This window comes from Phaethon aethereus (assembly GCF_964289735.1).
Source record: "Phaethon aethereus genome assembly, chromosome: 15".
Classification (NCBI taxonomy): Eukaryota; Metazoa; Chordata; class Aves; order Phaethontiformes; family Phaethontidae; genus Phaethon; species Phaethon aethereus.
The window spans coordinates 6,885,316-6,911,130 of record NC_138591.1 but is presented as its reverse complement, the minus strand read 5'-3'; the positions used below and the strand labels follow the sequence as shown (position 1 = coordinate 6,911,130).

The 25,815-nt window shown below is 39.8% G+C and overlaps 1 protein-coding gene across 1 annotated transcript in view; it reads right to left on the bottom strand.

Moving 5' to 3' along the window:
- Positions 1–25,815, bottom strand: part of PRKAR1B (protein kinase cAMP-dependent type I regulatory subunit beta) — a gene marked incomplete at its 3' end in the record, with an annotated part of 97,295 nt that overhangs the window by 69,376 nt on the left and 2,104 nt on the right. Inside the window, exons 2-3 of the mRNA XM_082006972.1 lie at positions 15,111–15,281; positions 11,273–11,364 (exon numbers count right to left, since the gene is read on the bottom strand). Of these exons, the coding sequence (XP_081863098.1) occupies positions 11,273–11,364; positions 15,111–15,281 (263 nt within the window). The remainder of the gene's footprint in view (positions 1–11,272; positions 11,365–15,110; positions 15,282–25,815) is intronic.

Below are 25,815 nucleotides of genomic sequence, written 5' to 3'. Positions count from 1 at the left end.
AGATGCGATGTACTTCAGGTCAAAGTCTTTAGTAAAGAACTTGTAAAACAAGAACTAAATCATCGTTTGAGTCTGTCAGGTTTTTTTTCATTAAAACAGAGTTAGCAGCCTAACAGTCAAATAACTTAGACTTGGTATTTCCATTAAGTGCACTGGAATGACAGAGAAATTTCATCTGGTTGCTGAGCTGAATCCTCTATTTCTAGAAGGAAAAAAACTCACCACTAAACCTTGTAGTATTATAGATTATTTTTTCTTTGAAGGTCGGTTTCTTTCTGTCTTTCCAAATGCAGTGTTACTAGGAAGATGTCATCACGTAATGGAAATGCACAGGTCTAACCAATCAGAACATAAGATGGGAATTTTCAAGAGAACCTTATAGGAGTTAAATGTTCACTTCCCACTATGTATCAATCAACATGAATATCTAGTTCCTTTAAGCTCTCTGAACATCCTCCTCTAAGTGCACAACTAAGCAACTTAATCATACAGCTGATCCTCCAGTACCGGTACCGGTAATACTCCCATTTGAAGACACGTAGGCTTCAAAGCCATGCAAGGTTGCAGAATCAGTCACCTAATGAAGACTTATTAGAGTAGAAGCAACTGTTGACAGGTTACCTACAACCCTTCTGGGGTGGGAAGGTGGGGAAAGGAAGCTTCATTTTAAAGAGCTTTAGTTGAAATAAACCCTTGTTCATCCATGCACAAAGACAAATTACTGGTCCCAACAAGCTTCCAGCTGCTCTGATGCAGAAGACAAAGACTTGCTGAGAAGAGTGGATGTTCTTTTGTTCAACCTTTGTGTTTAATTCTGGAAAGCCTTAGCATTGAGTAACGCATTTTCAGAACCACTGCCAGCTAATTGTTGTGTAAAGAAGCACACAAAGACACGGTCATATATACTGCAGTGGTAGAAAGATTTTACAAGGCCTGTTAAATTCGGCAGTAGTCTTAATTTTTTTTATTTTTATATATAGAGAGATAAGTTTAGACTCAAGATTTTTCATGAGCACACGAGTGCTATTTGTCTCAGGCTTTTTTTTTTTTGAGATCTAAAAAGGATTTATGTAAATTACTGCTCCACTTTAACTCTGTTTTTCAATGGGTGACATACTGCCCATATGTAAACCACTACTTTATGCAGAATTAAAAATAACTACCATTAGGAATGGCACCACTAGTGTTTGTGATGAAGAATATAAACTGTCTAACAAAACACTGAGGGTGAATCACAACCTCTAAAAAGCTATGAACTGACAATATTTGTTCCTCAAGATAAAAATATCCATAAATAACAAATGTGCATGCTTTTAGTTATGTTTAAGAGAATAACCAATAGGCCAATATACCAGGCCAAAAACTGACATCACAAAAAGTACATCCATAGTACAAGGTCTGTATGCTGTCAAGCTGCTGTAAAGGGATTGATACTAAAGCAGATACAATCTCCTGATGACTGCTGAGAGCAGAACTTTGCATAACTAATTTAAAGACTGCTGCCTGCAGGCACCACAATGGTAATTAAAGGCAATAATTCTTGGGTAAATGAGATGGATGTACTGGAAAAAAAAGTCAGTGTTAAATTCATGGCTAATCCTTGAATGGAGAATTGGATCATTTATTTTCCAAACAGCTGGGCAATTCTACCTGATTTCATTTCCATCGCTGCTGCCAGATGACTTTTGTCTCCAAAATCCATAACTTTTTCTAGTTTAAGTAGTATTCCTGATTGGCAAGCTCCAATTCAGCAGGACTGAATGTGCTTCCATTTAAACACATGAACAGTTCCTTTGACATCCATAACAAGTCAATGGAACAACTCACAGTTACACATGCTCTTTTAAATACCATCTTCAATCAAGGCCATAAACAAGGCATAAGAGGCACAAAGAAAAGCTGGATTGCCAGGCAGTTTACCTGGAAAATACCTTGGTGTTATCCAAAGAGGGAAAGCTTAGTTTAGTATGCCTTAGTTGATTTGAGAGATGAATTTCCTCTTCCTGGTTGCTTACCAGTAGAATTCAAAGGACAGGCTAATCATCTAATATGACTGATGACCAGAAAACAACCTCCCACACAGAGAGGTTTTGCACCAGTCTCTTCAGTACCAGATTTGTTCCATGTACATATAACTTGTATATAGACATCTCCTCTGCCCCCAAGTTATCATGCTGACCATCTCTTGGAGTTCCAGCACAGGTGGGACATTCACACCTCTACAAACCTTCATGGGATACAGCCTGCCCTGCTGTGCATCCTGCAAAAAGTGCATTAGGATGATGTTGTCATTCTCCTCTCTGTTGCTACTCCCAAAAAGGAGGGGGAAGAAAGCCATCCAACTCTTTGGTCACAAAAAATCCTAATATAACAAGGAAGCCACGTTAGTGACCCAACAAAGCCCTCTACCCCCCACTCTGCCATGCCTCGCTGTGCAATCTCTCTCTCATCTCTTATTCTTTCATCTCATCTTCTGGGTGGTTTAGCTCTACATTTTGAGCATTCTTGGCAAGGAGCAAGAGCTCATAATAGAGGTACTCACACCACCTATTTCCATCCTCTGACTTTGTCCAATGACTAGTAAGGGGAATTAAGGTGCAGTTTTGCCATCACTTAATTTGATTTTGGCCCCTGCTGCTGCCAAAAGGGGAGGTCCTGCCCTGCCCTCTTCTCCAGCTGCATGTTTCTACCCCCTCCCTTCGGCTAGCCAAAGTATTTCTGCAGCCAGGTAGAGGGGGGGAGGAAGGACCTGATCTGACTAAAAAGTAACCCTCTGGAAGAGGATCACTTTTCGGAGAGCTGATCTGGATAACTGCAGCCACAAGAGCAATAGAACACGCAGCCAAGGTTTGGCACTCACTGTGTTACTTCCTCCTTTGGTACCAGCTCAGAATTTGGCTTAAATCAATGGTGAAACCATGCCCTGAGGCTCCTAACCGAGGTGTTTTGAGCACCAGCTAACTTAGACACCTACAGCAGGCAGAGTGAATAGTCCCCCTAAACATCCATGTAGTTTTAGCACAATGTGGAATCCTGGAGATACAGAAATACTAATGCAGTATCATGGGAAGGGAATTTTTCTTGCACAATTCTGCACACCATAGGCATAGACAAAGCACAGGCAGAAGCTAGATCTGTGTTTGTTGTTTAACAAAAGACTTAAGTTACAAATGCAAGGAAAATACAGGATGTGTAATGAATATGTCATAGCCATGGCATCCTGTTTCTAAAATATCTTGCTCCTGAACGGTGCCGTCTTAGGTTTCTTCCACATATATGAGGCTTTCCAGCTGGCCTGCAGCCAGTGCTTTAATAAAACATGGCATTATGCAGAAGTGAAAAAAGCTTATTGCAATAATAATGTCCTTGAAATTCACTAATCACCAGAAGTTTCAAGAATATTTTAATATGAGATGAACAGGACAACAACTAAAATTCATCTGTTAGCTATGGAAAACTACTTTTCTCATGTTAGATTATGCCTGTACTGAAAAAAGTACCCAAATCATTACTGACCTGCATAAAGAGTGTGTTTTCTGAATCTGAAGACAATACCTAGCTGTAAAGGAGCTCCAAGCACTTCAGAAGAAAACATTAGGTTGTAAAGTGATTACAAATTGAAGAAATGGTCTAAGAAAATAGATACACTTTCAATAAAGACAAAACAGCTAAGTATATTTGGATAGGAATAATGAACGGCATAAATACATGGTGAAGATTCACTGCCAAGGCAGCATTTCTGCAGGAAAGGATCCAATGATTCCAGTGATCACATGCTAAGTAGGAGTCAACAGTATCCTGTTGCTGTGAAAAATACAAAGTAAGAAGAAAGAGGTGGACCAACTGGAGAAAGCTGAGGAGAACAACAAAAATGGCCAGTGGTCTGAGCAATCTGATCTGCAAAGGAAGCTGGGGTGAATTAGATTCAGCTAGCTGAAAAAACACAAGATGCGAGAAGTAAAAATAACCCTTCAAATAGATAAAAGAAGACAAAAATAAAAGAAGAACGTATACAGAAAGAATACACTAGTTTACCAAGGATCCAAGAATTACAAAAATAGAGCTAACAGACTTCCCCCATCCAAACAGAGGATAAACTAAATTATATTCAAAGAGATTTGCATAACCTGTTCTTAACAATTATAGAGTCTACAATCTATTTAAGTACCGTTACTACTAGAAATTATCACCACATGTCTAGTTTACGTCTATCTTGTACAATTTAAGCCTAATTCTGATACTTTGTCTTCAGAGGACACAGATACATGATTACTCATTTCCCCTCTGTGGCAGCCCTTAATACGTTTCGAGAACGTTATTGTGTCTCAGTGTTGAGGAAGTCTTAATTTGGACAATAATGTCTTTCAAATAGCGTATGTTTATGCCCCGTAAATCCCTACAGGAACCCACTTTGCCACCAATCATGGCTTACAAAACTGCCTGAATTGCAGAACGTGGGTTACTTAAAACACACTTGTAAGAAGGCAGCAGAACATTTTTCTGAAATGCTAATAGCAAGATGATGGCATCTACAACAACTTGCCTCCAATATTATCTACAGTATCACAGTAGCATGTGCCCTCCGCAAGGTTTGGGAGGATGCTAGGAAAAGGGTAAGAATTTTTGCTTGAAAAAAACTCTCAGTTGACTTGCATACCCAGTACAAGTGCCAATTTTCATCTTTGCATTTTGGCCCTGACAAGCACAGAAAATAAAAAATGCCCTTTATTCTCATACCTTTGCCATGTAGGCAACACACGAGTAAATGCAACACTGCGTGTTGCTGTAATAAATACATCAGTTTTGTCTACTCTTTAGTTCATTTGTGGTTGCTTTTTTGGCGCCTTTACAAAAGCTCAGTATTTTAGTAAAAGCATTAAATACAATTCCCTAACTTTTGTTTCCAAAGCAGTTTCACACCAGTATACTGCTCTAACAAACCAATTTATTATTAATCCAAGTAATAAAATACACAAAAGTATTCTGAAAACTGTTGCAGGCATTACAGCTGCCTGCATATTAGTAATAAAGAATAAATGCTTGTAAAAATTATGATATTAACTAAAATGCCAAAAGTGGAGTCTGGAAGTGCATGTTAAATATTTATCTACTCTCTTTACTCCTTGATGAGCAAGTTTTACATAGCTTTTACATATAAATTTTACATAGCATTTACATACAGATACAGTGAACGTTTAATCATTCCGTTTCTTTACGTGGTCAGGAGGCCACCAAGCTTCTGAACAAGGGCTGACAGACGTGGCTCATGATTCACAGCAGAGCAGACAGGCACTGGTGACATCCTGGAACCAGGACTGATACTCCTACTGCTCTCAGTCCTGCTCTCTCACCCACTGGTTATGCTTCAGTTGTATTTCCTCCTCCCTGACAATCATCAGCTTTGGGTCCAACTTCCATTCCCACAGCAGGTCACCTCTGAACCTTCTCACTGCCCTCTTCTCAGTGGTTGCCCCCATCCATTTCATCCTGTCAATGAAATGATGAAAAAATATCTTTTATTTTTATCCACAGAAGGAAAATGAACAATCTCTGCGATTTTTTTCCCCTTTTCCTATTCAACATCATGGCAAAGCCAAGTGGGTGTACTTGTATTCCAGCATTACATGCTGAACTGATAAAAATTCTTACTAGCTACACTGCCAGGTTAGACGAGATGAGGACAATCAGACTAGCCCCTTGTCACCAATTTTGACTTTATACACCATTTCACAACTAGGAAGCCTTACAGGATGTTAATCTGCTGCATATCCAAGAGTGGGAAAGGAAACAAAATGCTGCCAAGTTATGGGTGTAATTCTATCTTTGCATAGACAGAAATCATTCACTGCCTGCTGTCTGAACAAAACCAAAGCAGTAGAGGGGGCATCAGAGCAATGCACTCTGCCTTGCTCATTTCTCCCACATGCAAAACTATCGAGCACCACAGAGCAACAGAAGGGGGACAGTTTATGCAAACTCTTAATGGCCTTCAGAAGCGACCTGAACCATGAGATCACATTGGAACCAGGAGGGATAAGATCAGCAAGGAATTTCTTCCTCTTATTCAGCCATTAGAATCTATAGCACAGGCCACCTAAGACAATGCTTGAATGTTATTAAGTGTAACTTCCCACCAGCATTCTGGAGGGACATTACAAAGATAGATGCACTTTCTGAAATACGCACTTCTGCAAAGTCTGTAATTTCATCTTTGAGTTCTTTTTATTAGGCACAAATGCCATAATCAAGGATTTTGTTTAATTATTTTTTTTCTGGGACTTCCTCTTGCATCACAGATGCAATGAAAAGCAGAGAAACAAGATGGCTTCTGCTCTCAACTGATGTTAAAGACAAACTGTTGCAAAGAACATCACTTATGAAAAAATAAACTTATGTTTATGATGCAAGAATCCCTCACAGTTAATGCTGCTATTTCACGTTTCCCCAGTGTAATGAAAGAGAGGATGAACATCTCTTACCTGGCTATAGGTCCAGCTCCACTGACGTTTTCTCTCAAGGCTGTTCACTGCAGAGCAACTCCTAGTTCTCCTGCATGCACAGCCTGCACAGCACTGTCTTCTGTATCAGAAGTTGTCCTGTGCTGCAACGAGCTCTTTCAAAGTTGTCACACAAGAAGCTGGTTTGAAGGACTGTGCATGTGTACGTGAGGCTTCAGTGAGCACCAAGTCAGGACCAGATAGGCACAGAACTGTTGATCTTGCCGTGATCATAATTAGCAGGTCTTCACAGTGCTCTCTACCTGGGAAAGCTGTCCTCCTGGTGGCTATCTCCCCAGTTTCTGCATGATGTTTGCATATCAGTATGAACTCTGGTTCTCCAAAACATCTTGCTGCCCTCTCATCTGAGCTTGACTAATAAGCTCCGTTGCCCACCTAATAAAACCCTTTGAGCAGTCTCTTCCAAGAGTTTTTGAGTGGAGTCACAAAGGAAGTGGGGTATGGAAGAAACACAGAACGAAGGGGAAAAGCCCCATGTGGACATAAGCCAGGCAATACGTCATCATATGGGGTGGGGGAAAGGAAGAGAGAGAAGTTAGAGCACACGTGCCTAGGGACCTGCAGGATGATATAACAGCACTATCAAAATCCAAGCTCAACTGTCCAGGCATTAAATACATCCTAGCTGCAAAGAAGATAGATCAAGCCCGAACAAAGCGAAAGGGCATTGTCACACTTCACAACCACAGACGCAAACCCCATCAAAGCACACACAACACGAGGCTACTCTGAGAAGACTGTAACTGAGATTGGGCTCATAACAAGACAAGAAACAAGAATGAGCCCAAAGGTAGGCACAGTGATACACATTCATGCATTCTCTGCAACTCACTGACCTGTTTAGTCCGTAATTAAGCCCATCACGCCCTTAACATCCCTCTTTTCCCCACAGCTCATAAATACCCTGCATGTGACTATTCCAGTACTTTTGTTAGATGTGCAATATTTTAATAAACAACCAGAATCAAACTATACCTATTAAAACACAGCATTTTTGTGAAGCCCTGACATTGCTTTAACTTTTTACAGTTAGTTTCTCATCAATCAAAAAAAAAATTGGATAATGAGCATGTGATACATCCATGTAAACTGGAGGTTTTATGTCAGTGTGCATGTAACAGGACAGCTCTAGGCAAAGGAGGATGCACAGAAAATATATATCAGGTGCACATGTGCAGAAACAATTAAAGCACCACACAATCCTGATTTTGCAAATGAGAACAGCAGCTCTCTAACAGTTAAAAGCACATTCCCACTTCAGATAATGGGCATTTTGCCACTGGCTTTGGGAGAACCAGGACCCTACTCCAGAGTTTAATCAAGATCTTATTGAAGTCAGTGGAAAAGTCTCACAAGAAAACAGTGGACTGCCACATCACTTTTCAGAGCAGCACTGTTCTTTATAATATTAGCTACTCCTGAAATGAAAATTTTGGCAAAAGTTGCTGATAACTAGCTCTGCTGCTTTTATTACTGAAGCACTTACAGATCCCCTTTGATTGCACTTTTCAGTATAATTTTACACCAGAGACTGTGTGTATGTGCGTGCACGTCTGTGTGTGCATGAGATAGATGGCAACCCCTTTTTTAAGCATGGCACATGAAAAGATGCTATCTAAAATAAGACTTGAACAAAACTATTTCAGACACCAGTGCAAAAAGATACTTGTTTACTTTAACTTCAGCATGGCTTCTCATGCATTTAATCATTCATATGGAATATCTGACACAGAGATAATATGCTACACACTGCCTTTATAAATATGGGTTTATGTCAGACATAAAGACCTTCACAGCTGCCAAGCAGCAAGTGCAACACAAGCCATGTGGGCTGCACAGCCGTAGAGCAGATTAACATAAATATCTTTTCAGAGGAGAAGGAAAAATGTAAGAGTCATCCATTGTAAATGAGGAATTAAGCCCTGCTAGTCCTTCCTTCTCCCACCTGAACACCTCCTACACCTTGGCGAATGGTCAGCCAGGAAATAAAATGAAAGAATGATACTGTCTTGAGTGTAGAAAGCACGAAGGAAAATAAACACCAACACTGCCGCTGCAGCACAAAAAATGAAATATCCTTACCCAGCTTTCCATCATTCCAGGAGGACAGAACCCAAATGAAGCCATACACCACTCACTTTACAGAACTACGTGTCTGCATCCACAAGATGCAAAGTGGAAGTAATGGCAATGGTATGCTCCAACTTGCTGATTTCTCCACACTTGACAAACGAAACCAGACAAGGGCAACAGCATGCGGTCAAGAGTGAGCTCAGTAAAATGCAGAGAACAATTTACTGATTCCTGTTTGCAAAAGCAGAATGTATGCATCCTTCTGTGAGTTCCTTTTTTTTCCCAATGTCAGGAATAACTTGCTGTACTTGTCATGAGGCTTTAATTAGGCACCTAGACACATCCTTTGAGCAAGGGAGACGGTATATAGCTGAATATGGTCCAGTGCACAACCCAGACACCAAGAAGCTTCTAAATCTTTAGACAGAAAAGGCAGCATACACCTGGTCAAGCCATAGTTTGAGGACTGCAAAAGCAGACAGTCTACAACCCAGTTGCAGCACACACATGGGAATCTGCACACTTCTTCACTCCTAACATATATCCATAACAGGATAGTCTGGCTGACAGAGGTAAATGGGACATGGGGAACGGGTAGGAGAGACCACAAAGACCACAAAGACCACAACCATGATGTACAATCAGTGCAAGAAAAAGCATTTTCCTTCATTTTTTTCCCTCTCACCCTACTTTGATAACGTATTACCAAAATGTTCCTTTTCCAGTCCTAAAATCTACCCTTCCAATGGCTGTCACATTAGCATGCCAGAGGTATAATTAGGATTTATAGCAGCGCTGTACAAGAATTCTCTGCTGTGGGTGAAAAAGCTAGAAGAAATGTGCAAAGTTAATCCTCTTCTAAGTACTTCAGAAATCTGCATGCTAATGCAGTATCACAATAATTAGGACTACAAAGTAATTAAACTGTGCTAACGCCTGCAAGAGAGAGCAAAATTTGCACACTTGGAACATGTTTTCACTGAAAGCATGTGAGTTAGCCCTGCTGAAGGACTGCAATCCTGATGTTCTGCCAGTACTAAAAACGTCAGTATAGGCAAAGTCTTTGTCTTTTCTAAGCACAGAAGCACAGAAAAGTAGGGTTGGCAAGGGCTTCACGACATCACTTAGCCTCTCTGCTGCAAGGCAGGACTGACCCTACTTATGTCACTCCTGGCAGACCATAGCCTAATCTCTTCTTAAAGGCCTCCAGTGGTGGAGACTCCACAACCTACCCAAGCAGTCAGAGACCTCTTTCTAGTATCTGACTTGACTCTTTCCTGCATCATTTTAAATCCATTATTCTTTACTCTTTGGCACACACAGCAGTTTATTCCTCATACACCATTATTCATAGACAATTATAAGCTATTGTCGTGTCCCTCTGACCCTGAAGAAAACTTATGTAGGCCAACCAACCCCATTCTTCCTTCAGAAGTGATGTTATCTAAATCTGTGATCACTCTTACTGCTCTTCCCTGAATTTCCTCCAACTGTTTGTTCTTGAGGTACAATGCCCAAACTGGACACTGTGTTCCAGCTGAAATCTTTCCAAAGCTCGAACATGTCTTGCATGTTCTCCTGTTTAGTTATCCCAGTAAAATGTTAGTATTTTCAAAACAGCTTGACATTAGTGACTAATGTTCAGACCATGATTCACAATAAGCTCCACATCGTTTTTCAAGGAACTACCAAATTGCAAAACGGTCCTATGGTTACAAAGGTGTTTTTCCTGCCTAAGTATACTTCTCTGCACTTTGCTCAGTGACAATCCATCCTGCTTTTACTAGAACATTTCTTCAACCCGTCAGCATAATTCGGAATTCTAGCCTTGTCTCCCAATGTTTTAGCAGCCCTTCCCATCTTCATGTCACGTAAAAATTTAACACTCATACTCTCTTTCGCCACCACGATCATCAATAATGATGAAAACCAGACCAACCCTCCCCACATGTCAGTATATCTTTCCATTATAACGATGGACCATTGACGACTGCAACTTGGTATGGCAATCCAATCAGTTTTGCATAGACTCCCTAGTGGTTTCACTGAAGACATGTTTCCCTCGATTGTTTATGAAACTATTATACACACTAATGTCGAAAACCGTGTTAGCAGTCAAGCTGTCTGGACTCTATTGTGCCTTCTCTAGATACGAGACTGGCTTCTCAGTTGTAGAAAGATATTTTCAAGTTTTTAAAAGTCACGCTGGCTGTTACTGAACTCCTTGGTCTCCTTCAGGTGCTTACACGTAATTTGTTTGTTCTAGTTTTTCAAAGAACAAAATAATTTTCCTGTTATTCTCTTTTACCTGCTTATAAACATCATGTTTTTTCCTTCTCACTCTTCCAGTACTTGACCTGTCTTCCCCGAATTCTCAAAAGTAACTACAAATGCTTCTGAGATTGCTTTAGCCAATGCCTTAAGTATTCAAGAATAAAGTTTATCAGGCACAGCTGATGTGAAAACACTGAATATGTCTGAATACATTCCGACCTGTTCTTGCCCTTTTTTAGCTAGTGATTTTACCCTCTGTCATAATACCGTAAGTGTGTGTGAGGGTGCATCTAGTATGACGCAAATGTGTCAGTGAGAGCAGTTCTGATCCCTGAGTTAAAATTTAATATAACTTCTTGTCCTCAGGTCAAGCTATAGATTCCTTTAAATCATAAAGCACCTCATACCTTCGTTCATTGTCATCAAGATGAGCAAAGAGCACGTTCTTGGAGATGGCCTTTGCCAGAGCAGTCATAGTTTTATAGTCCTTTGGAATCACCTGTAGAGAAAAGAAGGAAGGGTAATTACATGCCTAGTTGTATTTCTTCATAGATTTTGAAATCTATAGAAAATTCCACTATTCAAGATAATGGATGCAGTTTTATTTCAAACACTGAAACAGGTTTAGGCTATAATATAAAGCCACTAAGAAAGTAATAAATTACAGTTTTGATAATGTGAGGATAAGAATTTATGTTCTCAATATGACAACCAGAAAAGAAATATAAGATCCGGGATGAGTGGAGAGAAGGATATCCGTAAAATACTATAATTAACAGGTACTGGCGGCTGTGTAGTCTCCTTTCAAATCCCTTGGACTAAGGAAAACATATTTCATATTCTTCTTCCCCCACAAGCAATATCAGAAGCAATTTACTTTTAAAATTAGGGAATAAGCAACATTTCGTTAGGTAAAAGGTAAACTGGTGTTGATTACACTTGCATTTGAGAATGAAGAGGCATTTTTATTTGTTAATTGGGGAGAAGGCAAAAGTCCTGTTGTACATGAATTTTCTCAGAATATATGTTGAAATTCAGGAATATGTTTTGATATTGGGTGAAGTTTTTTTACAAGACTTTTGGAAGTTGGGCTTTTAATGCTTTGGTAAGCATTTTGATAAGATATCTTTGTTAAGACACCGTATCTCTGTATTTGCCAGGCATCTACTTCTGACAGTCAGAGACTTTGTGATTACGAGAGACACAAGAACAAGGTTATGACTTGTAACAGATGTTCTTTGACTTTAGTAATGTGATTTTCCTTAATAGTTTCATTATAACGGGACAGAATCAAGTCTAGGAAAAGTCCTAAGTGTTAAATAAACCTTACTCCAATCTGAAGATCAACATCTGTTTGCCTGTTTTAATTACTGTACAAAAAAGGTCCGATAATGGACATTTATCGTTCACATTTTCTTACGATAGAAATAGTATCTCCTTCTTATTTAAGTTACTACGTATGGTGATGTGTAGGTAGTTTCCTTTCCTCATCCTGGAAAGGCAAGATACTACCCACCCAACCAGAAGAAGGATGTCTCAAATGGGAAAACTGATGAAGAACCAGGTCTCACAAAGAATTGATCTAGATTTATTTCAAGGGAAAATACTGCACTGTGATGATCTAAAGTTAAACTCTGGCTTCAGACATCACTTACATTGACTGCTGTAGTCATTAGGCTACTCAAGTTAAGTCTAGAGAAGCGTATATGTATAAACCGAATATCTGTATCAGGGTGAAATGTAATCTAATTTAATTAAAAGTTTAAAATCTTCTGTGTTAAATAAAATGAGCATTTGGCCAGTACCTTATTCTTGATTTTTACCCTATCAAACAAACCCTGGACTGAATTTCAGTCCTGAACCCTTGCTCTATTAAGAATACCCTAGCTGTTCAGCTTATTGCTGATGAGCCAAAAGGGTAGATAATCAAATCACTAAGACATTCAATTCCAACCCTTATGGCTAATTACGGAATAGCATAGACTAGCCTTTAGCAGTCTAAATATGCAGCAAGGAAAGCCACAAGGCAGAGACTGAAGTGGGTCTGCTGGGGCAGGGACACAGAAAACACAGAAGAGGTTCTTTAGGTGTCCCAGTAACCAGGCATCCAACCAAAATCAAATGTCAGGAAGAATCACTTGACCATTTCTTATACCACTCTTGCAAGCAATCACTGAATGTTATTTTCAAGTCGATAATCCTCTTTACAGCAAGATTCCTATTCTGTTAGTTGTTATCTATATGTTATGTCAGATGTGCTGTCAAATCTTGCTTTCTTGTTCAGGAATGAAGCAATGAAATAACCCTCCACAGAGATCTTCCTTTGTGCTCCTCAGAATGGAGCCATGCCAGGTGCTTGCTCAAATCACAAAGCTAAATCTCCTTTGATTTTCTCTCCAGTGACATAACTCATTGCACTGCCTTTAGCACTACTCATCCTATAGTTCACCCCTTCAAGGGATCCTTTAAATTGGCTTATGACCCAGATATGTTTCTATCCAACACCTGAATTCAAGCCAGTTGTTCTTCCTGGCTACTATCTAAAATCCATCTGTTTGCAATAGTCTAACACAACCCTTGCCTTGCTTTTTACACTTTAAATTAGTTTCATAATTCGTCCTTTCAGTATCTGCTTTTATTTCTGTATTCCAGAAATCTCTGTCACAAACACACATCCATGGGATTCATTTGCTAATCACAGAAGACAAAGCACTGACACAAACCCTCCCAGTGCTATATTACTTGCAGCATCTGTAGCCTGACAAGAAACCATCCCCTAAATTATTATTATTTAAGCTCAGTCAGTTCCTAGGAAATTAAAATCGTAACAGCCCTGTTCACAGAACACACCGCATATAATCTGTATTGCTTCTTCTGGCTCTTGCCTACCCATGCTACTGTCAGGGCTTATTAGCATCACTGTTGAAAAAGGAAGAAAACAAAGTTAACTCAGGTTCCATTATAAACATAAAAGAATTATGGGGGGGTGGGAAGGAATATTTCCTCTGATTTTCAGAAGAGTCAGATGGAGCCCATATTAAGCAGAAACAAATGTGATCTCTTCATGGAAGTTTTTAAGTGGGATATTGCAAACTGCACAGAAAGAAAAGTGTTTGAAAGTGGCTTTTGAAATACCACATAAGTTTTCTAACAGTGCAGTCCATTAACAGTTAAAATTTACTGTGTACTTGCAAGCTTATTTAACTGCCACAAGAATACTTTTCCATACTTGTTTTTAGGATTAAAGGTTCTCTTAATTCTTTGTTTCTTGGGACAGAAATCCCCAGAACAGCCAGTGAACTTGTATCATAAGTGGATGACAAACACACATCTGACTGCAAAGGCAAAAAGTATTCTGCCAAAAACCAGTGCCTGACAAGATGTATTCCCATAAAGAAAAAGCTCTTTGGGTTAAAACTACTCCAGGCATGCACAAAAGCACATTAGTAGCATCTGTCAACCTTATGAAATGCATTTTTAGCCTAGCTCCCTAAATAAACTTGACATACGCTATTGTAATGTCTGTCTTTTAATAACCTTTGAAAGCTCTTTGGCCTGTTTAAAAAAAAAAATTGCAGAGTTATTAAGAGATATCAAGGATATAACATAGCGAGATGTTTTGCGAAAAAGGCAGTTAAAAAAAGAGAAGCCCAAATTAATACTCCCACTGAAGAAATTACCTAATTTGGGATTGGCATTTCTTCAAAGTCAATGGTCACATAAAATTGCCCAAGTATGGTCAACAGACTTCCGAAAACCCACGGATTAGGTGGTACCCAAGCAACATGGGAACCATGTGCCTGAATGGTCTAGGGAACCTAAATGACCTAGGTTAGAAGAAAACTTGAGCTAGAAGTGACTTTTGGGGGAAAAAAAAGCAGGAAATGCTGCAATAGAAAAGGCTGCTTTCCAAAACTGTGAAGTTTTGACAAAACTCAGAAGCTGCCAGAGTCTGTGAATATCAAGAAAATGGCTGAGAATTACCCACCCTGTTAAAAGGGTAAACAGATTAGCAGCACATCTCAAAAAGGGGAGGAATAGAGAATGCTGAAGCAACACTGATGGGGAAAGTACTTAGTCAAGCAGGGAGCAAAAGAACTTGAGTGTGAAGAAGATGGTCAAGCCATGCACATGCTGGCATAAGGACACCATCCTACAGGCTGACCTCATTCCAAATTATGAGCAAAATATGAGTCACCTGATTGTCCTGTATATCTCAGAATCAGATAGATGGCAACACCTTACCTTTCTGACGTAAGAAACAGCATCTTCCTCCGTGTACACTTCTGCACTGACCCCGCCTCTCCTGCGTCGGGCTTTTACCACTGGGTTGGGAGGAGGAGGTGAAATCTCATCATCATGAGAATCAGACTGGGAACTGGATTTCTGCCGAGCCAGTATTTGTTTGCATTCTTCCTGCAAGGCAAAGAGAGACAATGAAACATCTCTTACCCATGCAGCTAACTTGCTGGATATACTGGATTCACACTTCTTTTATGACTCTCAGCAAGCCCTTCACTTCTACATTTGGATGACTGTCAATTTACACATGTGTTCTGCTGTCAGAAAATTAAAAGTTTAATGTGAGCAGCATGAAGGACTGATGCTGACTACAATGTGTGTACAGGTATCAACACTCCAATACTTGACCTGCTGAACTCCTTCTTACAAATAATGGAAACCTACTGCATACATATCTTTGCAACTGCTCCTGGCTGAGAAAACAAAAGAACAAGCCTCTTTTGCTTACTCTCCAACATCACAGCTGTTATTTTCTCAGTTGGCTTGTACATATCTTTGTCTCTCATACAGAGAACATATCAGAAGTCACACATCAATATATTAGACAGGTTTCTTCATCTTGCTCTGCTTTGCAGGCTTCCTATCACCAGAAAGAACAAAGATGCTCCCTACTCCAGAATTTCTGCCATATAACAGATTTACAATCAATGGGACTACTTCCAAGCAAATAAGATCCAAGGTAGGCTCCAGAGGCCTATGAAAAATGATGGCTGGCCTAGCAACAGCTGCCCAATAGGGAGGTTATTCTCCAAATTTCACGCTCATGGAACAGAGAATAAAATACGAAGGGGAATCCCTGAAGAGATAGCAACAAGAGAAGGAAACAGTACAGAAAACCTTCAAGAAAGGATGTCAGAGTTGCAAGACTTCGTCAATTCATACACTGAATTATTTGACTTCTAAAGAATTGAGACAAATAAGATTACCCTTAATTACAACATTTTCCCAGGCCCCCATCTCCTATTCTTCAGCTTCCTGCCATTCAAGGGAAAGCACACAGGATTAAAATTCCCTTTGCATCATCCATGTCTGTCAACCATAGGAACAGGGGCCTGTCTGCTCGTTTCCAGCCCATCTCCTCGCTCCCTTGGTGCCACCTCAGCCTGGCATCCTGCTCACAACACACCACACTGCCTTTGCTACTTCTTCAGTGCCTTCTTAGCTGGTTCCTTCTAGTTTTTGCTGATCCTGCCTAAGGCAGGGGAGAACTGGAGATGGGATGGACCACATGTCCTGTCCTCAGCTTGTCTGATACAGGAAACCGAAGGGCACATGCAGGACAGACATGAGCACTGTAAGGAAGCAAGCTGACCTGTGCAGCAGTAGTCCAGTAATTTTAATTTATGTCATCTATTATATTGCTGTAAGCATAACCTGCACCTGATAGTCTCAGGATTATGTTGATCAACGTACACATAGCCAGCTATCATCCGACGACTCCCTGAACAACTCCAGCATTTCTGAGACAATTCAGATTAGCGATGTTGCAGGCTACCCAAAAGAAAAGGCAGTAAAGCTGAGGTCCCTGTGCACCCCATAAAACCAACGTTCCTTTGACAGGGATGCCAGAACCTGGGCTCTGTCTTACACAATTAATTACCAAGGAGACTTTCCAATCAGACCCAATACATGGACTCAGTAGAGGAAGGATGATCTGGGAACACCAGCGCTAGACATGTGGCAGATTATCAACACAGCCAGTTGGTCTCATTGACAGAGGAAATGAGTTATAGTTAACTCATCAGGTATGACACCAGAAAAGAGCGGTACAGAAAACTGGCACAATTTTTAAGCTTGCAAGAAAAACAGATGATTAATATATGCTTTGCCATTGATGTTTACAAATGTCTGACAAATCTAGTTATGCCACTTGCCTTTTCTGGTCTTATTCCAGTTTCTTTCTTCACCATCACTGACAATGCCCCTCTCATTAACCTAAGGAGCCTTTGACACCAATCTTTGATGTATTGTTGCTACTTGAAATAAATAACTAAATAGTATTTCCCATGCTGCATAATTCAAATTAACAAGTCACACATTCTTGCTTTGTTTACAGGACTACTGAAATATTTAAGAGACAAGCACAGAGATAAAACATAGAGGGCTGGCTAAAGATCTGACTTTTTAAGGTCCTGACCTGCCTCAGGAAGTGCCAAGTTCTTTCTGACATCAGTATTTAAGTTGGGAGTACACCACCACAGCTCCTGGGCCATAACACAGTTGAGCTAGGTGCTGTAACCAAAAACCAGAAAAAAAGCTGACTGCAGATGTATTAAATCCTTACTGAAACTTTTTATTTGTAATTCAAATTTCAAATAGCAGTACTAGATATGTAAAGAATTACGCAGTTAGATTTTCCTATCATGTAAAAGCTACAAGTCCTATTTAAGCATTCTCATCAACTTCTTCCCCACATGAAACTCCTCTCTGATTGCCTCTCGCTTCCTTAATTACAATTATGCACTTGCAGAGACACAAACATTTAACATAAAAGTATGTGTGCTACATATTATCATTATATTTAATACCTATTCATCAAAACCAAACCTATGATTGAAGAATTTCAAATAATACTACTGGCTATTGTAGCTTATGTATCTCTTTGATAGTGTAACATTCTCTGTTTATATTAAGTGAACACAACTAAATCCACCTTCCTCGTAAGTTTAACTGAAAGGTAACGAAGACCTTTCTGGACAATAAGCAGCTGAAAGTATACTAAAATGTAACTAAAACAAGAAGACAGACAGGTAACTATTTAATGGTATGCAGCACTTACACAGTTCTTTTTATATGTAGTATATTTACTCATAGAGAAGAACAGTTGTTTGCCCCATTTGAATATCAAACACACGCTTCTTTTTCAGTACACATTGTATAAAAGGCACTTCCAAGGAATTTAAATAATATCTCCTCTGCCCCAGCACAGATTTATACATGAAAGAAAGCTCAGTGAGATAAAATTAATATCACAAAGCATGCTCTTAAATCCAAATACCTTTTAAAGCCAAAAAGATATTAAAGGATTATAAAAGTGAGTTACCATATGATTCATTTTAAAAGGAAGTCTCTTCGCTACAAACTCCTTTTATATAAACAGCAGATAGTTGACTGGCTGGCTTTTCCATATGCCGCTATTTGTAGTCTAGGTAGGATTTTCATTGCTGAACTAAAGAGTGCCTTTTGAAAATAAGCGTACGCTCTGTCCTGGGCTAAGCTTTCAAAAAGTCGTCTTCCAGATATCCTGGGGTTAAACTGCACAAATACAGCAGATATTTTAAAGGACAAATGGACTCTCTGAAGAATAGTTCTTCAAACACTGATCTTCAGACACAGCTTGATGTGAACGCTTGTGCAGAACTCACTTTCAAGTAAACACCTCACCATCTTTTGTTGTCATGACAACAAGCCATCTCACTCTCTATTCAGATGGCACAGATAATTCACAATCAAATTGCCCAATTATGTCCACCTTAAAATGAGAAAACACATGGAAGATACAACTGCAAAAAACAGTGTAACTGCCTTGGAGCAAGCCCCAGCGGGCATCTTATTCTTCCCTTCATGCCAGTAACTGCACTGGCTTCAGTGGAGATGCTCCTGACTTGTAGGACATGTAGGGTCTGATCCAGTTATCCATAGTCCAGTGCCATTTTGGGTGACCTTTTCCAGCTTTCAGCTGCCAGATGAGGTGGACACGAGTCTCATGCTGTCCTGTGTCACATCTACCAGCCTCAGTGGATACCGCACATAATTTAGGGAGTCTTAAATGGCAGTAGGGGACCACATGTGCGCCACTGAAGCCTCCAGCGTCACTGCCACAGCCCAACACAATAATATATTAACACCCCCAAAATCTACAAAACAACACTGCTGTGTGGCAATAACACCCTACTTCATATATACATAATCTAATCCTGCTTCTAGTCAAACCATGTTGCAAGAGGCCAAAAACCTAGCTAAAGGTGAGAACAAAAGTCTTTCCTGGGATTTCTAGGGGAGGCAGATAGTGAAACTGAAATACCACCACTGACTTCAATGATAAAACACTGGAAAGGAAAGAAAATGTACCATGATTGCCTCGAATTAAAGAAGAGTCTATAAATACAACTTCAGCAACCCATTTATCTTTTGAATGTCCACCTTCAGCTAAGACATTTGTGCTAGAAGAGGCTGAGGTAAAAAACACAGGAATTTAGAATGCTGTCCTCAGTGTGTGGCATCATTGCCTTTCCCAATCAATGTTTCCACAAGTTTTTAATAAATTTAAACACTGCAAGTGAAGCAGCCACAATGCTGAGCCACTTTTTAGGTTTACCCTCCCTTTCAGACTGATGCTGAAGAATACACATGCTTCCTGACCCAGAAGCTTTCTTCTCTATCAGCCAGAGCTTTTCCAAACAGAAATTCACTTCCAGTAGCTCCTCTTCCAGTCTCTCCATTCAGGCTTTGTCACCACCTCAGATGTTTCAACTGAAGGGAGAACAGCACCTGAGGACACTCCAAATCACTGTGTAGCTTTACAACAGCATCCTAAGGAGACTTTTAAAAGCAAGTCAGCTGTTCAGTATCACTGCTTACTATCTCTGCTCTGCCTTCTACAATTTATTCATTGCATTCAAAAGCAACAACACAAAGTACACTCTAAATGAAATATTTTCTCTTTTTATTTTTTCCACAAGCACACTCATAAAGTTTTCTGATTGACAGGTCTGGAATCCACTTTCTATTTATTCACAGAAAATGTGCAAGATACTTCATGCGCACATAATTAATCTCTCTTCGCACTGGGATTGACCCAGAAGAGATGCTCTCAATACAGGAACATTTCTAACACCGCCCCATCACTCCTGGAGGCTGACACAATGATTTATAGCAACTAATAAAGGCCAAAGGCAAAGCACTCCACTTTGCTGGAAGCACAGGACTCACTGATGCCATCACTGAAAGCTGAAGAAATTTGGGAGGTCTTAATGTCCTTTCCAGTCTTGTCTTTGTCATGCTGGACAACTCTACTATCTATATGATAGTTCAGCCTTGTAATCGGAGACTTTTCACACAATCCCAACTGTAGTTCCACTGCCTTCCCAATGTGAAATGCCACCTTTTCTCCTACAGCATCACTAAGAAACATCTTTAACATCCACCCTTCCTACTGATGTATTTATCTACCCTACAGTTATCCACCGCTTTGACTACTACAACTGAGTCCTCGGTGGCCTCTCTGCATGTCAGTTCATTCCCAATTTCCATTCTAGGCAAAATTCTCCTGCCAAAAATCCACCTACTCTTCTGCTGCTCTGACTGCATTGCTCGGCTTCTTGAGTGCCTTTACTGGGGTCCTTTAACCTCCTACAACATGTTAACACTTCTTGCCTTCCCCTCCAGTGCCTTGCAGTATCTCAGCTCACCACCACCTCTTCCCTTTCTTACATACGCCTCACAGTAAAGTAAGAGAGGTTATGGTACAAAACACAGACCATATTTTTGATACTTAAAAGCTTATATAATCGAAGAGAACCCAGGCAACGTTTCTGATTTTTAAAATCTGGCCATATAACAACGTACGCACGCATACCTCATATAGGAAGAAACATGCCCGCAGAAAAGCTCTATTTCTACTAGATAAATATAATTTCAACTAAAATGCTAAATATTATGCCACGTTTTTCAGCAACAACCAGAACACCTAAGTCACTCTGAAGTTTTCAATCACTGGATATGTAATGCCAAAGCTGCTTACTTATTTTTCGTTCCAGCCTTCTAACATAGCAGACCCTTAATCCAAGAGAAACACCACCAATCTCAGTGAGGCATACACATAAGAGGCAGAAGTGCACCATCAGAGCATAGGAAGAGATAGCTCATAATTAAGGTTATCAACAGAGGGATCATAAATGCTGGTATGCCATTTTGCTCCTTAAAATGTTTCTGTTGTGTAGGCCCACTTAACATTTAGAAGCATACTGATGCCTTTAGATCAAATATGCTGTTGACAGCAAGGTTGGTTATTTAAAATCTTGTGTTCCCTCAGCCATTTCAGAGTGGAAATTGTCTCTGAAACATTCCTACATTTTCCACTCCTCAATAAAATTCTAAACAATTTATTCTAAGAAATTATCTGATGTTAATACAAAGATGAAAATATGTGTGCTGGGCTGCCCACCTTAAATATACACTCAGCTTTTTTTCCTCTCTTTCATCCTCCTCCCTTCCACATGCATTTCATTTTTGAAACCGAAAACAACTTCCTTGTGCTAGGAGCGCCTTCATTGGTACAAGGATATTAAGGCTAGACAGCAGCTTGAATTGCATGCTCAGGCAAGAATCCTGTCCCCCTTAACCCTTCAGTGGGATGCTCACAATTCATTAAGTATTTTATCCTTCAAAATTTGCCAATAAATCCAAGCTGAAATAATTATGGACATGTTTTTATTTTGAGTTTCCCACAGCTCACTTTCTCAGTTCCCTAATGTCTTGCCCAGGGGTGATGGAGCGAGCAGTCTGAGCTCCTGGAAACTGCAGAACCTCAACAGCTTGAGCTCACAAAGCTATCAAGGTACAGCTCCAACGCAGGCTGCCGAGCAGGCAGCCACAGAGGCACAGACCTCAGCAGAGCACACCGGAAAGCAATTAATTCCCCTGCCTATAACATTTCAAAATCTAAGGTCCTTTTCTTAATTGAAACAAAGTCAAATCTCAAATAATCTTAAATCTGCTATAAAAACTGCAGTTCTCCACCCAGTCTTACTGGTGTCCAGACAGACAGTCTCAACCCCCATACGTGCCTAATTAAAGTGAATACATGCAGCATTAAAAAGGTATGTAAAAATAAAAAGTTATCTTTTTCTGCATTTAGGACAATATTAATGAGGAACTACTTGAAAACTAACTGCAAAACAAGAGCAAAATGAAAATTCATCCTCATATTGGATATCTGGTTTGATTTGTATCATTTTTTACTTAGTCTTTCTCCTTGCTACCATTCCTATTTGGCATGCCCCTCAGTTTAAAATAATTACAATGGGAAGACAAAAAAGGCTTAACTACCTCTGCTCCTCAAGTCACCTCCTGCAACAGAAGGACGATAAAAGTAAATAATTTTGAAGATAATTTAGTGCCTTCCAGAAAAGCTACTGCCTTGCCTTGGCTAAGCAATTGGTTGTAACGGAATGGGTCAGTAGCTGTCAGAGCACCTTGCCCAATCCTCTGACGATTGTAAAACACAGAGAATGAGGAGGAATTGCAGGAGCACAGCCTCAAAACACTCACATCCCTGAATCTGGAGTTCTACCTTGTCCGAGGCGAGCTGCTGTGTAGACTGACCAGCCTCTCAAAAGCTTAGTGAAGGATTTACCGAGCTGCAGACAAGCAGAAGGGTAGGTACTCAGCCAGTTCTGCAGGCACGCACTCCAACACAGATGGGATTTAAGCCCGGACAAACACTTTTTCAAAAATCAGTTGGTAAAATAAGGCTTGAGGGCCCCTACATCTACAACCTATAAAAGGCTGCAGTCAGCTGGGGGCAAATATGTGTATGTACTTGTTCCTAGCTGTAAAGGCCCATTAGCATCAAGAGCTTTCCCAAAGCCTGTTGTATTCTAAACTGCCATCAGACAGTGCCTGACCCAGCACCATTTTTAACTTTACACAAATTTGGCAAGGTATTTAATTCATGTGTTTAAAGCTAAGTATGAACCTGTCTCTTTAAAGCCACTTAAATGCTTCAAGATTAACATGGATTAAGTATTCTGATGAATGTAAAAATGATAGCTTGAGAAACAAAGTGAAACAAAGACAACATCCAAACAGACTTCCCTTATCATTCCATAACTATGCCCCATTTTTGTTAGTTTTTGACTTTGAGACTGGAAAAGCTACTCACACTTGTAGACACACCAAGTAAAAAGGGAGCTGAGCAATGCTCTAACATGTTCTGCACAAGCTCATAAGAGCATGGCTTCACTTATAACCAACGTTATTTCTTACGAAAAAGTTCTTTTTGTCTTTCTGCTCTTATCCCCTTCATCCTCCACCCTTCCCTAAATCTCCTGCATTTAGGAAAGCTTGCCTGAGGGGTCTTAAAAGTTCACCTAGTTTTTCCTTTACCTGTTCCAAGAAAACTGTCACCTCTCGTAACACTTGCCTGTGGCTCACTACACAATCACAGAGGTCTGACCTGAGCTGATTTTCACCCAGCTCTCTCCAGCACCGGCATCAGTGGAGAGGCAGGAGCAGAGGCGGCCCAAGCCTACTCAGAACGGCAGTCACACTGCAAAGGCACCCGGTGCTCCCAGCATTTTGTTGCTATCAGTGTCTCAGGTTGCTCAGGTATGCTCCCACACGCTTCAGCAGCATTTCTGACTACCCAGCAGATATTGCCCGACTGCTTGGCAAGCTTTGAAAGATACAGAAATATTTGTGGTATTATTCTTTATCAAACTGCTTAGTAAATGCATTTTTTCAATAGTTTTTTCTTCTGTAGGATTTTCCTTCCAATCCATAACTTCTCCCCAGTTTATCTTAATGAGTTATACTTAGCATACTCACCTGTACTTATAAGAATTAATTTCATTGTTTTGGACATATGCTGGTGGATATTATTGACTGAAAAGCTTCTTGTTGTGACAAAATGTAAATATTGGGAGAGACTACTGTTGCAGAAGAAAAGCTGGATGCTCAAATTTTGATGCTCAAATACCCTTGGTTCTGAAACTTTTTATGATAAATAAATAAACTGTATTTTTCTAACAGTGAATGAATTCGTAATTTACTAAACACTTCCTTTTCTGTGCTAGTTTACAGCAAACCTGTCACACAAATGCTGTTGTTTTCCTGACCAAGTCTGTATGCAATACTGTCTAATATCACCAGGTGGAGCTACACAAAAAGTCTCATTTTGCTTTATTTAATTACAGACAGTAGAGTCCAGGTTTTTCTAAAACTCTTTTTGGATGGTATCTTAAGACATGCAGCATCAGCCTGGGTCCATAAAACCACTGCGCCAATCCACAGCAATACAAGACAGTAAGTTCAGTATATGCAAAACAATATTACTCAGAAATGCAGTCTCAACATAGCTGAAAATACAAATCTTTGCCCGTAACTTCTTAGTAATGAACTTTTTCACATAAGGTAAGAACCAGACATAAAAGATGGGTTCCCTGGTTTTTTTGCAATGCCTTCTTTAGTCTTCAAGTAAACACTATGTAATTACAGCTGTTAAAATAATGCCAGTTTCTTTGCTAACATCTATTCCCCTGCTCTAAAAAAGCCAATTAATACCCTTAAGGGAAAAGTTTTCCTCACCCCATCCACCAACAACATGTTCTGTACAGTCACAGGGATATGTAAAACAAATTATTCAAAAGAAAACATTACATAATTTTTTAAATCTCATGTACCTAAACCATTTTCAACTCTTTTCTGTGCTCAATGGAATGTTAGAGATTTTTACAAAGTAACTGCTAACATGATCAGAGTAGATGTCATCTTGAACTTTGTAGGTCACAGCATATAAAAACTGACTTGCAAACTTCAGCATATAGAAACTTAGGCTGATTCCTAGCAATTACTGGCATCTTAAGAAAAGCAGGTCCTGCCAGTATCAAGTGAACAGAAAAATATCTATTAAAGTTCTCCTGCAATTATTTTCAGAGTTATGTTTTTTACTATTTTACTTGATACAAATAAGCTGCAAACTTAAAAAGGCATCAGACGTTTCTTTCTAACCTTGGCACTTCTCCAGCTGAAAACAACGACTGCAGAATCAAACATCAAACCTTCAATCTCTAGCACTTTATTCGTAAGTATTTATTCATGTTCTCACTTTACAGCCCTTTCAGGCCGTGTCAATTTGAAATTAAAAATGGCCTAGCCACGGACCTGAATATTAGCCCAAGACAGGCCACATCTCTCAACTATTAGCTCATTCCCTGGCTCTGTTCTGAGCTGCTTGAACTCACTCCTGCCAAAACAAACCTGCTCCTAGACGTGTTAGACTTAAGAATTATATCTTGGACCAGTTAGTGTTGTGGGGTCAGGGGTTAGTCCCTGGGCCTTCTTCATTTAGCAGTACAGATGAAGGATGAAGGCAATGGACCTAACTCTGATGTCATCAGAGGTAAGGTGAAAAGCATTTATGTTCTCGTCTGATCTTGAATATGATAATAAATTTTGCTTTTCTGAGTTGATTTTATGAGATGTAGTAAGAATTAGAAAAATGAAATAAACTTTCTTTTGTAAGAGGAGGTAGCTCCAGCACATTGACGTGGATCGAGCTCTACACTTTTTCCATAAGGTCCTTTTTTAACCACTTGAAAAATATCCCACGCTTCATCTGTAAACTGCCCACATGAATTTTTGACAGATACACTGTTTTTCTACTACTCTCTTCAGTGGAACGTGTTGTCTATTTTAATGAGTTTGGAAAATAACCCTGAAACACCACACTTTGGCAGAAAAATGCATTACTTCGTTTAGAAAACCATGCTTAAACCAAAGATTTTCACTCCTCTCCCTACACAGGACCAAAATTAAAGGAGCTAAAGGCAAACATGACATATCAGTGTATTGGTCATTCACATATAAAAAGTTGCCTGTAACAGGCAACTGTTAAATTCACAATTCAACTAAGGTTCTTCAGAGT